The following is a 16,125-nucleotide window of genomic DNA, read 5'->3' as shown; positions in this document are numbered from 1 at the left end:
GCAGTTAATATGTGGTAGCTACACTTAAATTCATATGGAATATGAAGATGCATGGGCTGGGGTTTTAAGATCTTTTTTTTCAACTATTTAGCCAGTGGTCTCACTATTAGTCTATCCTTTCCTAACTAATTTGAAATGCAAGCCGGGCATGGTGGCTCATGCCTGTAATCCTAGCACTCTGGGAGGCTGAGGCAGGTGGATTGCCTGAGCTCATGGGTTCAAGACCAGCCTGAGCAAGAGGGAGAACCCATCTCTGAAAAAAATAGCTGGACATTGTGGCAGCCGCCTGTAGTCCCAGCTACTCGGGAGGCTGAGGTAAGAGAATCATGTGTGCACAGAGTCTTGAGGTTGCTGTGAGCTATGACACCACAGCACTCTACCAACTCTACCAAGTGCAACAAACTGAGACTCTGTCTCAAAAAAAAAAAGCCTTTTTTGGCATACACTATCCTTATCATTCTGTTTTTGGACTTTTACTTCTGTTCCATTAGTCTGCCTGAAATATTACATCAATGATACATTTTTACTTATTATAGATCCGTGAATTTTTACAAATATTTGATATTGTAAGTCTCCCTTTATCATACTGCTTTTAAAAATGTTTATAACCCATCCAAATTTAATTGCATTGTGATTTCAGAAAATGTGACTTGTATTTTTTTTGTACCTCAGTACATATTCAATATGTATAAATATGCGATGGCACTGGAAAAGGTTATATATTCTCTAGTCTTTCTTTGTTGGCACAGATATATTAAAAATATGTATTAAAATCCTCTATACTTTATTCTTTTCTATTGAATTTGTCAATTTCTGAAAGAGATTTATTAAACTCTCCCCCTGTGATCTGGACTCTCCCATTCTCCTTAGTACTTGTAAGAATTTCGCTTTCACGTGGTGCCTGAAGGCTCAGGACTGATCTCTTCCTGGAGGGTTGATCAGTTTATAGCTTTCTAGCCCTGATTATATTTTGTCCTTTAATATTGTTACATCTTGAAGTTTTGGTTAATCACATTCTTTTTTGTTGTTGTTGTTGTTGCAGTTTGGCTGGGGCCAGGTTTGAACCCACCACCCTTGGTATATGGGGCCAGTGCCCTACCCACTGAGCCACCAGCACCGCCCCCACATTCTTTATTATTATTATTATTAAATCATAGCTGTGTACATTAATGCAATCATGGGGTACAATGTGCTGGTTTTGTATACAATTTGAAATGTTTTCATCAAATTGGTTAACATAGCCTTCACGGCATTTTCTTGGTTATTGTGTTAAGACATTTATATTCTACCTTTAATAAGTTTCACATGTACCCTTGTAAGATGCACGGGAGGTGTGGTCCCACCAATTACTCTCCCTCCACCCATCCTCCTCCCCACCCCCACTCCCGTCCCCTCCCCTACATTCTTTTAAATTAACCCAGAAATCCTTGTCTCTCTCTGGTTGTTCCTTTTATGTGACAGCTGGCAATATCCTCTGGAATTTTCCTGAGAATGATCTCCTCCATTTCCTGAACTATTGGTATTTCCTCTAGCGTCAGTTAGCTTCTCTTTCTTGTCCCCTCTCATTCACACTGTCGGTTTCCACATGTGGCAGCCGGTCCCAATCTTTGATGAAGGAATGAATGGGCTGTTCAGTAGAGAGGGGGAACTGACCTCACCAACTGTCCCCAGCATTCGAGTGTCTGCTTCCTCTGAGATCGCTTCCTTAAATGGGAAGTCTTGTGTAAATGGAAAATAACAATGAACTTTTTAAAAACTTTGGCCTTTCTGAAGAGTTCCCTTTGTTTAGCGCCAGCTGCAGAGCACTCACCTGGGGAGAGGCCTTGTCACTGCCTGCTGCCCAGATAGCTGAAGGGGGACAGGGCTGGCCCCACTGTGTTGATGCAGTCTAGACTAGTTACCTTCACAAGTGCCCATCTCAGGTGTAGCCCGAGGCTGGGGTGTCTCTGGGGCTGCCCTTCCTTCTCAGGGGCCTGCTCCGTGAGCATGTCTGAAGTTGGGCTGCGATTTTTCCTCTCCTGTTGTCAGTGCCTTGATATTGACATCTGCCTTCCAGGAATCCCTCATTCTTTCTGGACTGCTTGTTTTCCTGTACTATTGCGGATTCATTTCACATAATTATCTTTTTTTGGTCTTTTTAAGAGATTTGTGTGGGAAAGGAGATTAATAGGAGTGCTGAGCCTCCTATCTTGAGCTAATTAATCCTAAGAGCAGCCTCAACTCTAAAAAATTATGTGCACAGAAGTAATGACAGAAGTTAGCACACCGGAGTATTGTAGAGCACTTACTCTGGGGTGACGACTTTACACCCGAGTTTTCTTTTCTGTCTCTCCTTCACTTTTCTTTAAAATAAAAAATGTCAGTGGATTCCAACTAATACCTTTGAGAAGATGGAGGACTGTAAGTTAGGAATCAAGTATTTATTGTTTTTTTTAGAGACAGAGTCTCATTGTGTTGCCTTCAATAGAGTACTGTGGTGTCACAGCTCACAGCAACCTCCAACTCTTAGGCTTAAGCAATTCTCTTGCCTCAGCCTCCCAAGTAGCTGGGACTATAAGTGCTCACCACAACGCTGGCTATTTTTGGTTGTAGTTGTCGTTTGTCAGGCCTAGGCTGGATTCGAACCTGCCAGCTCTGGTGTTTGTGGCTGGTGCCCTAGCCGCTGAGTTATAGGTGCTGAGCCAGGAATCAAGTATTTATTGACTATAAAAAGTTCACCTTGATCCTACCGTTGAGATCAGTGGTATTCAGGCTGCGATGACCATCATAACATGCGGATTCCTGGGCCCCAGGTACTAAACCAGGATGTCTAAGGGTGGAGCCTGCTTAGAAAGTTCCTACTGGTGAACCTGATGACCATTTATTTTCATTTGGAAACCGCTGATTTAAATCACTTATTTCCAAAAGCACTACTTTGCACTTACCTGAAGTAAAAGTCTTCTGCCAGTTTTCTGCTTCCCTTCTCAAACTTGCAAGATCGCCCTATAGTTTACCTTCATCCGTTGGGGACATTTATTCCACTGTATACTCATTCTTCCAGATTACTTAGGAAAATATGGAAAATATATTGAAATCTCCATATTGAAAATATTTTTAAATTATTCAGAATATCCATAATGGAAAATTATAATTCTGCTCCTTCTCATTAAACTTCTGTGAGGGAAGGTCCTTTTTCTTCCCCCTTATTTGGGGAAAAGTTCTCTCAAGAGACCAAGCATGTATTTCTTTCTTTATTTTTTCCTTTTTTGGGGGGGAGACAGAGTTGCAGTGTCACAACTCACAGCAACCTCAAGCTCTTGGGCCTGAGCAATTGTCTTGCCTCAGCCTCCTGAGTACCTGGGACTACAGGCACCTGCTTCTATACCTGGCTAGTTTTTTCTATTTTTAGTGGAGACAGGGTCTCAATCTTGCTCAGGCTGGTCTTGAACTCCTAAGCTCAAGCTATCTGCCCGCCTCAGCTTCCCAGAGTGCTGGGATTATAGGTGTGACCCACAGGGCCTGGCCAGAAATACCCCATGTATTCCTATATCCACCATAATGTTCATTTCTTCCTTTCCTTTGATTTTAGTCTCCTATCAGTTTCCTTTCCTTAATCAGACAGCACCCAGTCCCATGGGAGAAAAAAATTCTAAAGAAAAAAATAGCCTTAGGGTTCTCAGCATCTCCCACCGTGAACATTGACCAGCTACTCCTCACTCACCATTTATTAGATGCACACATCTCTGCTTACATTTTCATTACTTCTTGTCGTCATCAGATTCTAGCAGTTTACATTCTGGAATATTGACATCATTTGCTGGCATGTGTTATGTTCTCAGTGAGTTTGTGTCCAGGTTTGTTGGTTCATTATTCATCGGAACCAACATCTACCGAGTGGACCAGTAAAGTGCAAATACTGGTTGCACTTTACAGTTTGCAAACCATGCTTACCATCATCACACTTCTAGTCTACCCGCGATTATGTGAAGCAGGTGGCAGTGATGTTATCACCATGACCCTCATTTTGCAGATGAGGAAACAGGGTCCCAGGAAGATTAAGGGACTTGTCCAAGGTCACATGGCTCACAGGTTTTAGAGGCAGGCCTCAGACTCAGGCCCCTGACCAGGAATGCCCTGTGCTCACCAATATACCACACAGCCAATAGAACACCAGTACAGGGAGGGGGAGCCCAGCCTCTACCCCATTTCCCTTTGGAGACTTTTCCTCCTCCTCTTGATTTGTGGTGGCAGCACTGGTCCCCCGCGATTAGCACACACATACCAACAACTGCAAAGGAGCCTGATATAAAACAAGAATTCTGGGCGGCACCTGTGGCTCAAGGAGTAGGGCGCCGGCCCTACATACCAGAGGCGGCAGGTTCAAACCTGGCCCCGACCAAAAACTGCAAAAATAACAATAATAATAATAAAACAAGAATTCACACATGTATCATTAGTGGCCGTATCAGAGGCCACTCAGCGGGGGCTGTGGGACCTTGGGGAGCCCTAGGATAGCTCCCACTTCCTTTTCCCACTAGTGCCCTGGGAACTAGTGTTTGTGAAAACTACAAATGTGTAGACTCCTGGTCACGAGAGCTTGTTTTCTATTTAGTCTCCTGGAGGAGGACTCCGAGGAGGAAGGAGACTTGTGTCGCATCTGTCAGATAGCTGGGGGTTCCCCAAGCAACCCCCTCCTGGAGCCCTGTGGCTGTGTGGGAAGCCTGAAGTTTGTTCATCAGGAGTGCCTGAAAAAGTGGCTGAAAGTGAAAATAACATCAGGTAGGCGGGAGAGGAAGCCAGCAAACGTGCCGTGGCATATAATTAATATGAGACACCACAGTGTGGGCCTCGGAGCCCTGTCATCCGCTCACTCTCCCTGCAGAACAGTAACACAGGGACACGTGGCTGAGCTCAGGGTTCTTGCTCATAAATGCTATCTTCAAATTCTGGGAGGGAAATGAGTTTTTTTTCAAGTCTGAGAGAAGAATCCTGGAAATAGATGCCATTGAATCCCACTCCTGCTTGAGACCTGAGCAGAGATGCTAAGATCACCTCCCAGGAGGAAGGAACCAGAAGAAATGAGTCGGTGATGGAAGCTTAGCAAAAATAATTTAAGTAATTCAGAGACATCCTCCCCACCCCCCCACAGCTCACACAACTCCACTCCCTTTTATTTGAGGAGGGGAAGGGGTATCACCACAGAAACTAAGCAAGGCTGCTCTTTTTTCAGAAGGGGTAAGAAAGGAGCACCAATCTGATTTTCTAGAACCGTGTTAGATAAAGATATTTCCATGTGCTGATTTTGACAGCTCCCTAACAGATCTTTTAACTGGGTGTGCAGCCCCTTCTCAGCTCCCTGGGGAGGTTATAACCCAAATACAGCCACATCAGTCGGGCGGCTGTAGTTCTTGGCAGAGAACAGAAGGTTTCTTTAAAACATGGCTTTAGGAATGAGAGCAACTTTAACAAAACACACGGAACATCAATGCAAAGAGCAACTTGATCAGAAAATAGCTGCTCAGCCTTTCAGACGCACCTCTGTGAAAACATTTTACCCCATGGCCAGATTCTATTTCTCTCCTCTTCCCTGTCCTGCTCCAAGTCCTGTTATCACTATTCCGGGCCACCTGGGACACCTGGAGCTTTACTGTCCCCATGGGACGTTGTGTGTCTGCTCACCAAGGACAGCACACCATTTAATCAGAGAATGAGCACATGGATAATCCTATTAACGCTCTCGTCTCTGAAGCTCTTTTCCATTTTGCATCTTCCCTAGCATGAGAAATACAAGGCCGCCAATCAAGATGCTTAAATGCATGTCCACATAACCAGGAAAGTATCCAGTCCTTCAGAGAACGAGGGACCAAGTGCCGTACAATGCGTTATCCTCCTAGAAATTTGGGCCAATTAAACATCTAGCATAGAAAAATGTGCCCATGGAACATCATGAAGATGCTGCTAAATGCCCATAAATGCCAATGTTAATATAGGGATGTTCCCCAGGCTTAGACTTCCAGATACAAGGGACATTCAATTACCTAAAGCATCACTGAAGGATGCCTAAAAAAAAAAAAAAAGAAAAAGAAAAAAACAAGCAGACAAAATGCAGATTAGGGATTACCGTTTGTCCTTGCCCTTTGAAAGTCTTTATTATAATTTACTATTTTCTGTCCCCAGTGGTGAAGTAGAACTGAGGTATAAAGCTGCACAAGCCCTGTCTTTACCTAATAGACACAGGTGACTAACAAGTGAACGCTAGTACGTTATTAGCTAAAATGCAGCAACCAAGGGGACAAAAGGGAGGGCAGGGTGTTTGCTCAGACAGAACAGCCACAGTTCTGCATCTCCCACTCTGCAGTGGGGAACAGGATAAGGGGAGGAAAACTGCTGATGTAACTGCATGTTTGTATGAAAATAGCAACCAAGGAAGCCTTCTCCCATTTCTCCAAGTGAGGCTGAGCTCTGACTTCAGTGCCGGGCCCTGGATGCTCCTGTAACTGGTACCCACCCGTGGCACGTGGCTCTCTTACCTTCCCGGGGTGGGACTGTCATCTGGGCGGGAGTAAAGGCAGGTTTTTGATGCCATTGATGAAGAATAACTTCTGCCACATATTTGGCCCTTGCTAATTTATTTACTCAGACCTGTGTAAGGTTTATAAGAAAAAAAGAAAATAGGACCGGTATTCACACTTTCTGTCACACCTGTGTTACAGATTCTGAGCCCCTGCGTAGCAATTTCAATTTTATGAACCATCACGTTTATATTTAAATAGAAAGCAAGATCTGTTATTTAAAAGTTACAGGAATTTCACTTCTGGGAAGCTTGCATAATAAATGATTGCCAAGGAAATTTTTTAGTTCTCAGATTCAAGCTCATTTTCTACAGAAGAAGGCTAATTTTAAATGAAGGTCACTCACTGAAGCTCAGAATTCATAACACACACAAATTTACTTTCAAAATATCACCTGTTTAAAATGCCAACACAAACAGACGCCTGGTCATATGTACCACATAATTCTTTATGTAATTGAAGGAGCAGATCTTGGCACTGTGAAGACCTGTGAGATGTGTAAACAAAGCCTGCTGGTCGACCTGGATGACTTTAATATGACTGACTTCTACCAGAAGCATCAGCAGTCCCAGGTAGGGAGCCCTGGAGCCCACTCTGCCTCCATGGGCTACAGTTGGTTAAAGGTAGAGGGCAGGTAGATGCTCACTTTCCCTATCTAAGGAGTGTAAAAGGCTGTGTGTGGTGTGAGTCTGAGAATGTCTGTGTATCTCTCCTTGAGAAGGTCTGTCACTAATTCGTGATTTGCAGAATTGAAAAGTCTTGGTGGTCCTGGGTTGTCCTCTGCTGTCAGGGACAAAAGCAGGAAGATGCAGTGGCCAACTGGACCACAGAAATAGCAAAAAGTCTTACAAGCTCCACACCCAAATTTGCTGAAGTAATTTAAGTTTATTTGTATGTTATCTTAATAGATTTAGGGAGTACAAGTTGGATTCTATTACAAGTATATATTGTATTACAGCAGTGGGGTCTGGTGTACTCATTACCCAAGTAGTTCACATTGTACCCTGTAGGTAATTTTTAATTTAATAACCATAAGAGAAAAAAAAAAGTTAGGGTCTGGGAAGTAATTTAAACATCAGGTAACTCTGGAGTAAGAAGGAACTGCTTTACCTAAGGTTAATAAACACATAGTAAAATGCCTACTGTGTACCTTTTATTTTTTTTAATTTTTTTTTTTTGAGACAGAGTCTGATTTTGTCACCCTCAGTAGAGTGCTATGGCATCATAGCTCACAGCAACCTCTAACTCTTGGATTCAAGTGATCCTCTTGCCTCAGCCTCCCAAGTAGCTGGGACTACAGGCACTGGCCACAATGCCTGTAGTCACCAGCTATTTTTTTTTTTTAAGAGAGATGGGAATCTTGCTCTTGCTCAGGCTGCTCCCAAACTCCTGAGCTCAGGCAATCTACCCACCCTGGTGTCCTAGAGTGCTAGGATTACAGGTGTGAGCCACAGCACCTGGCCCTGTTTTTTCTAATTTTTAAAACATTTTTTGAGAGAGTCTCACTCTGTCACCCTAGGTAGAGTATCATAGTGTCATAACTCACAGCAACCTCAGACTCCTGGGTTTAAGCGATCCTCTTGCCTCAGCTTCCTATGTAGCTGGGACTACAGGCGCCCACCATGAGGCCCACCTAGTTTTTCTATTTTTTTTATTAGAGATAAGATCTCTTGCTTAGGCTGGTCTTGAACTCCTGAGCTCAAGCTTTCTGCCTGCCTCAGCCTGTCAGAGTGCTAGGATTACAGGTGTAAGCCGCTGGCCTGCTGTGTACTTTTTAACATCTAATGAATTAACTCCTGAAGCATTTGGATTGTATTTCTTTTCTTTTCTTTTTTTTTTGTAGAGGCACTTTACCTCCCTCGGTAGAGTGCCATGACATCACAGGACTCACAGCAACCTCCAACTCCTGGGCTTACGCGATTCTCCTGCCTCAGCCTCTCGAGCAGCTGGGACTACAGGCGCCCACCACAACGCCCAGCTATTTTTTGTTGCAGTTTGGCCGGGGCTGTGTTCAAACCCACCACCCTTGGTACATGGGGCCGGTGCCCTACTCACTGAGCCACAGGCGCCGCCCTGGATTGTATTTCTAATACTGTGAAAAAGTTAGTTAACCTCAGGCGCTAAGGTGATGCCCAATTCTCAGGCAAAGGATCTTCTACTATACTGTCCAAGATGGAAGCCAGAAGGCTTTTGTGGCTACTAAGCTGGTGGCTTGTTCTAATCAGCATGTGCTATAAGTGTTAAATACACAATGAATTTCAAAGATGCAGTATCAAACATAACAGAAAGTAAAATGTCACCTAATTTTATATTAAGTACACACTGAATTTCAAAGACTTAATATGCTTTCCAATCCTGCGTGTAAGGAGCTTGGATGGCATTATTCCATCCTAACAATAAGTAAAAAGCTGAACAAATTGCAAAATCAATAACTCTTCTTAAATCCATAAGAGAAGTGAGGTCATAGGGCAAACTTCTGCTCCTAAAGAGAGACAGATGGGTGGATAATCATAACTAACCGGAGCAGAGACTGGTAAGCAGAATCCGCTGTGGGAACCATGTGGGGAAGGGAGACCTAAACCATAATTAATGAATTGCCAGAGGCTCAGGGTAGTCAAATCTGAGAGTCAAAAACTCCAGGGGGACCCAGGCATAGGGGTGTCCCCACATCTTTGTAAGTTTTACCTCCAGGAGCTCAACCAGATTCTTACAATAAATATCAGAGAAAAACCCTTCATGCTTCTGACAGAGGAAGGGATAGGATTTTTTGTTATACATCAGAGCATTCTGTTCTTTTTAATAAAGTCTGTCCTCAGAAGAAACTATTTAACCAGAGCCTAACCTTTTCAGGTTTTATCAGAGCCAAACCTATCTGGAGGAAGAGAAATACTCAACCCCAGTGCCTCTAGCCAACCTGAGAGGGGCTGAGAAGTACTTGGGAAGTTCACGTCCAGAGACACAGGCTCACTAAGACTGAGGCCACTCAGGGGACTGTTGAATCCTTCCCTCCTCCCACACCTTACCAGCACATTGCTAAAAGCCTATTTGTAGGCGTTTCTTTTACCCAGTACATGATGTCTGGCTATCAAACCAAAAATTACAAGGCACACTAAAAGGTAAAAAACACAGTTGGAAGAGATGGAGTGAGCATCAAAAACAGATTCGGATGTGGCAGGGGTGTTAGAATTATCATGCCAGGAATTTAAAACAACTGTGATTAATATGCTAAGAGCTCTAATGGATAAAGTGGACAGAATGCAGCAACAAATGGGCAAAGCAAGCAGAGAGATGGACGTGAGAAAGAAAAATACTAGAGCCAAGCATGGTGGCACATGCCTGTAGTCCCAGCTACTCGGGAGGCTGTGGTGGGAGTATCATTTGAGCTTAGGAGTTCAAGTCTAGGCTTGGGAACACAGCGGGATCCCATCTCTAAACAAAGAGAAAAAAGAAAAAAAAATTTTCTAATCAATAGTGTACAGAAAAAAAAAAGGAAAGAAATGAAAAGAAATATTAGGGATCAAAAACACTGTAATAGAAATAAAGAATGCCTTTGCTAGGCTTATTAGCAGACTGGACACATTTGAGGGAAGAATCTTAGAGCTTAAAGATATCACCAAGAAAACCACTAAAACTGAATTGGGGGTGGCCTCTGTGACTCAAGGAATAGCACGCCGGCCCCATGTGCTCCAGGTGATGAGTTCAATCCCAGCCCTGGCCAAAAACTGCAAAAAAAAAAAAAAAAAACTAAACTGGGTCTGGTAGCATGAGTCTGTAGGCCCAGCTTCTTGGGAGGCTCAGGCAGGAAGATTGTGGTGCCCAGGAGTTTGAGATCATCCCAGGCAATGTAATAAATCTCTGTGTCAAAAAAGAAAGGAAGAGGCCAGGGATGGTGGCTCATGCCTGTAATCCCAAGCTACCTGAGGCAGGAAGCTTGCCTGAGCTCATAGGTTCAAGACCAGCCTGAGCCAGAGTGAGACCCCATCTCTGAAAAATAGCCAGGCATTGTGGCAGGCACCTGAAGACCCAGCTACTTGGGAGGCTGAGGCAAGAGGATCACTTGAACAGAAGACTTTGAGGTTGCTGTGAGCTAAGATGCCACAGCACTCTACCGAGGGTGACCAAATGAGACTCTTGTCTCAAAAAAAAACAAAAGGAAGGAAGGAAGTGAGAAGGAGGAAGGAAAAGAAGGTAGAAGGAAAGAGGGAGAAGAGAGAAAAAGAGGATTTCTTGAGAAATGAATTCAGTATTTTGCAGCCTGAAGGTCTCACGTCACTCAGTCATAATTGCCAGGCACTAAGATCTCAGATTAGAAACAGAGCAACTCACATTCTTGGACTCAGAACATACTGGAGTCAAAATATGAAAAGGAACCAGGTCCTCTGAAAGCCTGAGGTCAGAGTGCCAGCCAGGGTGTAGACAGGACTTTCTGAGATCATGTCCCCATGAGACTGGGTTACCCAGCATACTGCCAGAATGATCTGCAGTTGTCACAGACGTCATAATCACCAGTGTAGCCCAGGGGAATGAATACACAGTCCAGCAAAGATACCTTTTGGTCCTAAGCCTTTCCGTGTTCTCCCTCTGCTAAATTGCTGTCACCAAATAATTTTTGTTTACCAGTGGTGTTTGTAGAATTGACCCAATAACAGCAAATTGGTCTCTTTGTACTAAAACGTTTGCTCTCGTATAGCCTGAGACAGCCTGTCCCACTGAGAAGACCAGCTTCAATTAAGATGTGAGCCCAAACCTTATTCTTTTCCCCAGAGTCGCTCTGTGGCCTTGGGGAAAACAACTACATAAACTCCCTAGACCTCGGTTCTCTCATCTGTAGCAAGTGGGCCCTCACAGGGTTGGAGGTAAGACAAGACCTGAGTCCATCACCCTGTAGATAGAGTGTCTGGGTCAGTCAATGAGAGCCGCCACGTTAGGGCCACAGAGATGCCCAATCTGCCCAGCACTCAGGAAGGACACCAAGTGCTCCAGGGACCAGGCTGAAGTCCATCACTGAACAAATACCGCCAACCGCCCCCACGGGGTCATCCCCATACCCTTGGCCTCACTGCATCCTCTCAGTTGAGCTAATGGTAGTAAGTACATTCTAGAAAGAACCGTGTGGGTAACTGTGTCAGCTGGGGCCTGGTGAGGAAAGAGATGGCAACACGCTCAAAGGCGGTGAGCACGAAGAGCCGAATGATGGGGGGAGGTGGCCAGCGAAAGAAAACAAGAAGGGGTGAGGAAGCATCCTGAGACTCGCCGTCTCAGGATGCTTCTGGCTCCCTGGCCGGAAGTGAGGAGGAGGCGGCTCTTACCAGGGTCGGGAGAGCTGGAGCTAAGGGAAAGCCACCAACAGCCTGTGGCCTTCGGGAGAGGAAGGCAGCCACGTCACACATGCCCAGCAGAGCAGCAGAACAGACACCAGCCTCTGGTTTCCTGCTGGTCACCCCTTGGCAAGTGAATCCCTTCTTGGGGAGCGAGGTAGCTGGTGCCAAATCTAGACATCCACAAAGCCAAAAGAGGTCTGGAACTGGCTCCAGCTCAGCTGGCCTCTCACGTGACCTCAGCTAATTCACTATTACGTATTTTCTCACTTAGATTTTTTTGGTTTTTTTTTTTTTAATTATAATTTTCTTTAATTATAAAAATCACTCAAAAATCACACACATAACTTGCCGGCCCAAATGACAGCTTTGAACACTTCAATACAGGTCTTCCCTCCTCCCCCATTAAAATGCTGATGCTTAGGCCTAACCCCAGAGATTCTGATTTAATCGGTCTGGGACGGGGCCAGGTATCAATTTTTATATTTATTTTTTATTATTATTTTTTAGAGACAGAGTCTTACTTTGTCGCCCTTGATAGATTGCCATAGTGTCACAGCTCACAGCAACCTCCAGCTCTTGGGCTTGGGCAATTCTCTTGCCTCAGCCTCCCAAGTAGCTGGGACTACCGGCACCCACCACAACGTCCGGCTATTTTTTTGTTGCAGTTTGGCCGGAGCCGGGTTTGAACCTGTCACCCTCGGTATATGGGGCCAGAGTCAATTTTTTTTTTTTTTTTTGTAGAGACAGAGTCTCACTGTACCGCCCTCAGGTAGAGTGCCATGACATCACACGGCTCACAGCAACCTCCAACTCCTGGGCTTCCACAATTCTCTTGCCTCAGCCTCCCGAGTAGCTGGGACTACAGGCGCCCAGTCAATCTTTTTTTTTTTAATTGTGGCAAAATACACATAAAAGTTGGACAAGCTTTTAGAGCACATATTGAGCACCTGCTGAACATCACTCTGCTGGAGGGGACTCGGTACACAGACCTTTCATCAGGGATGATGGTGACCTGGCTGTGACCACGTTCTGTGAGGCCAAAGCAAGGGCCACACACACAGCTGCAGGAACAGCTGCAGAGGGGTCTGGCTTGACACCAGATTCTCAAGACCAGAGACAGCCCTCCTGCAGGGGACATGGCTTAAGAGCAGGAAGGGAAAAGAGTGGGTCCTCTATCCCCCACCCTTGGGGTGAAGTCTGAGGCATCTGAGTCAGATGCTTCACCGGAAGCTGCTCACAGTCCTTTCCATGCCCTCTGCACCATCAGTGGTTGCGGAGGGTGCCAAGGGGCTCATGACAGAGCTGGTTTTCCTACTTTGGTTCTACACCTCTGATGCCAGCAGGACAAATGCTGCTCACAGGGCCTAACAGGGCGTTGCAATCTGACTATCCTTTTGTCCCTCTGACATCGCTGGTTCCAGGAGGGGCCTCATGGGGTCTTGGGTTGTTACTAGGTCTCATGCGGCTGGATTCCGATCAGCTTTCTGGAGAGTGACCCATTAGAGCAAACCAGCTGTGGGTCCCTAGGACCTGGGACGCTGGCACCTGGCAGTCTAATCTCAGGCCTGTCAGGGCCTGTAGTAGTGTCCTTCCCTCTTACTCAAGAACACCTGATAATTAGGGCCACTAGGCATTCAGTACCCTCTACCCAGGTTCGGTAGCACTGTGCTGGGGCAGTGCCACATAACCTGTGACCATTCACCTTAATCTGGAAGTAGGACTCATATGTGATTCTAGCTGGGTCCTCGATTTTTGAGTAGAAGGAGGAACTGGAGAGTTACATGCAGAGATCCAGATAATATTCCTCGCTCCCAAATGGCCAGGAGAAAATGAGTTTAAGTTTAGGTCACAGGTTATACATTCAAATACCATAAAGTCCAGGCAGGTAACAAATGACTGGAATCTTCCAGGGGTCATGCAGGTGGGAATGGTGGCAACTGTAGCAAAATGGACCATTCTCCCCAAACTAAAAATGTTCATGTTCTTCTTTTCTGACTTTTCTCTGACTTCTTTTCTTCCTTCCATCCACCCAGAGCACATCCTCAAACCAGATTCGGCTTATTGGCTGCCCACTCATTTAAAGCAGCGATTCTCAAAGATAGGTGGTCCTCAGACGGGAGCATGGGCGTCACCCTGGGACCTGTTAGAAGTGTATGCTCTTGAGCCTGACCCCAAACCCACTGAATCAGAAACTCAGGGAAGAAGAGGGCAGCAGGGCCCAGCAGCTGTGCTTTAAAAGGCCCTCTCAGTATTTCTGATGCATGTTAAAGTTAGAGCACCAAAATTGTGCCTGAATGGGCCACACTGTCAGATCCCAAATTTGACATTTTTTTCTCATTGTTGTATCTGTGCATTTATTTATTTGTTGAGCACATACATGAGGCACTGGGCTAGGTTCCAGGAATACAGGAACAAGCAAGACAGACGTAGGCTTTGCTCTCACGGATCTGATGCCTGATTTATCTATCCGGCCTTTTTTTTTGGATCTTGTTTTTTATTAAAAAGGAAATTATATAAAGGACATCAGTAAAGATTTATTGGAATAATTCATAACATTGAAAGTGCATTATGGGGCAGTGCCTGTGACTCAGTGGGTAGGGCGCTGGCCCCATATACCAAGGGTGACGGGTTCAAGCCCAGCCCCGGCCAAACTGCAACAAACAATAGCCGGGCATTGTGGCGGGCTCCTGTGGTCCCAGCTACTCGGGAGGCTGAGGGAAGAGAATTGCCTAAGCCCAGGGGTTGGAGGTTGCTGTAAGCTGTGACACCACAGCCCTCTACCAAGGGTGACAAAGTGAGACTCTGTCTCTAAAGGAAAAAAAAAAAAAGGAATATTAAAAAAAAAGAAAAGAAAGTGCATTATGGAATAAGGTGTTGTATCGGTGGTAAATTTATCTATCCAGCCTTTAACTCTTGCCTCTTGTAGGATGTTTTTATTTTATGAAATACCACTCATTTTGCCATAACACTTTGGGGAAAGAGACAGAACAGAGGTTACTTCTCCCAGTTTATAAATGAAGTCAGTATGGCCCTGCAGAGCTAAAAGTCTTTACCCCAATGGCCCCTGGCTGCCCAGCTTCTGGGTAAGGCGCACTCCAGTGGCCCAGACCCATTGAGCACAGGGACATGCTTCTGCCATCTTTGCTCTGCCACCTAGAAGGGTCTCAGAGGACTCTGGCTGTCATTGCTCTGAAGCACAGGCCTGGCCTGGCTCCATCTCAGCCAAGGACAGATGTCCTTGGACACACACAGTCACCTAATCACCTTCAGACCTGGGAGCATCTCTTGAACACATATGAAGCCTTCACAAAATGTTCAGCCTGGGTATATGTGAAACTTACTAAATGTAGAAGATAAATGTCTTAACACAATAACTAAGAAAATGCCAGGAAGGCTATGTTAACCAGTGTGATGAAAACGTGTCAAATGGTCTATAAAACCAGTGCATGGTGCCCTGTGATTGCATTAATGCACACAGCTATGATTTAATAAAAAAAAAAGTTCAGCCAGGCTGTCAGCTTCTTCAGGTGGATTATACTAAGAATTTCCATCAGCAGCAAATCTTTTGGCCAAAATGAATTGAATCTTAACAAGATGGAGAGGGGAAAACAGCTGGCAGGCAGCTGAGCTCTGCAGAGCCCTGTCCACTGCTTCACACGCCTTCCCCCTCGTTGCTGTCCCCACCCCTCCTACGACCCCTACCCCTTCAGTCAGTGCACAAAGGCAGCTCCGTGTGGGAGTCAAAGTGAGATGCAACTGGGCAGAGGGAGGAGAGGGTCAGAGTAGCCCCAATAAATAACACTCCAAACCTGGCTCGCTTGGCCTTGCCGAAGAAACACCGCGGAACTCCTTCTGTTACCAAATCCTCCCACTTGTGGCTCAGGAGTATAAAGGATGGCTCCGAGTTGACTATCCAACTCCTGCTCTGATTGGTGGCCCCAGCATGGCAAGTTCTGCAAAGGGCGCGCATAAAGGCCTAGCCGGCTAGATTTATGATACCGCGTGACAGGTTCCCTCCCACAGACTAGAGAAGAGACACAATCTGCTAGAAGTGACTTTTCAAATTATCTGCAGAAAACATTAGTGGATATTTTCCCATCTGCATGCCTCTGGGCCTTATTGAGTCATAAAAAGTAAATGATTTCCCTGAATGCTTTGACAAACCTGATAGTTCCAAGCCATTTTCTAGCTGATTGATTTGCCATTATGTGGCAGAGTCTCTCTGAGCATAAAGGCTGGCTGGCGAGGAGCCG

At 45.3% G+C, this 16,125-nt stretch overlaps 1 protein-coding gene across 7 annotated transcripts in view; it reads left to right on the top strand.

Annotated features, from left to right (window-relative positions):
* MARCHF10 (membrane associated ring-CH-type finger 10) overlaps window positions 1–16,125 on the top strand; it is a 239,954-nt gene that overhangs the window by 212,087 nt on the left and 11,742 nt on the right. For all 7 annotated transcript variants that reach the window (XM_053567916.1, XM_053567913.1, XM_053567915.1 and 4 more), the window contains 2 exons: window positions 4,592–4,758; window positions 7,014–7,123. In XM_053567916.1, coding sequence (XP_053423891.1) covers window positions 4,592–4,758; window positions 7,014–7,123 — 277 coding nt within the window. The remainder of the gene's footprint in view (window positions 1–4,591; window positions 4,759–7,013; window positions 7,124–16,125) is intronic.

Source organism: Nycticebus coucang, chromosome 18 (genome assembly GCF_027406575.1).
Source record: "Nycticebus coucang isolate mNycCou1 chromosome 18, mNycCou1.pri, whole genome shotgun sequence".
NCBI lineage: Eukaryota > Metazoa > Chordata > Mammalia > Primates > Lorisidae > Nycticebus > Nycticebus coucang.
This window is presented reverse-complemented; position numbering and strand designations above follow the sequence as displayed.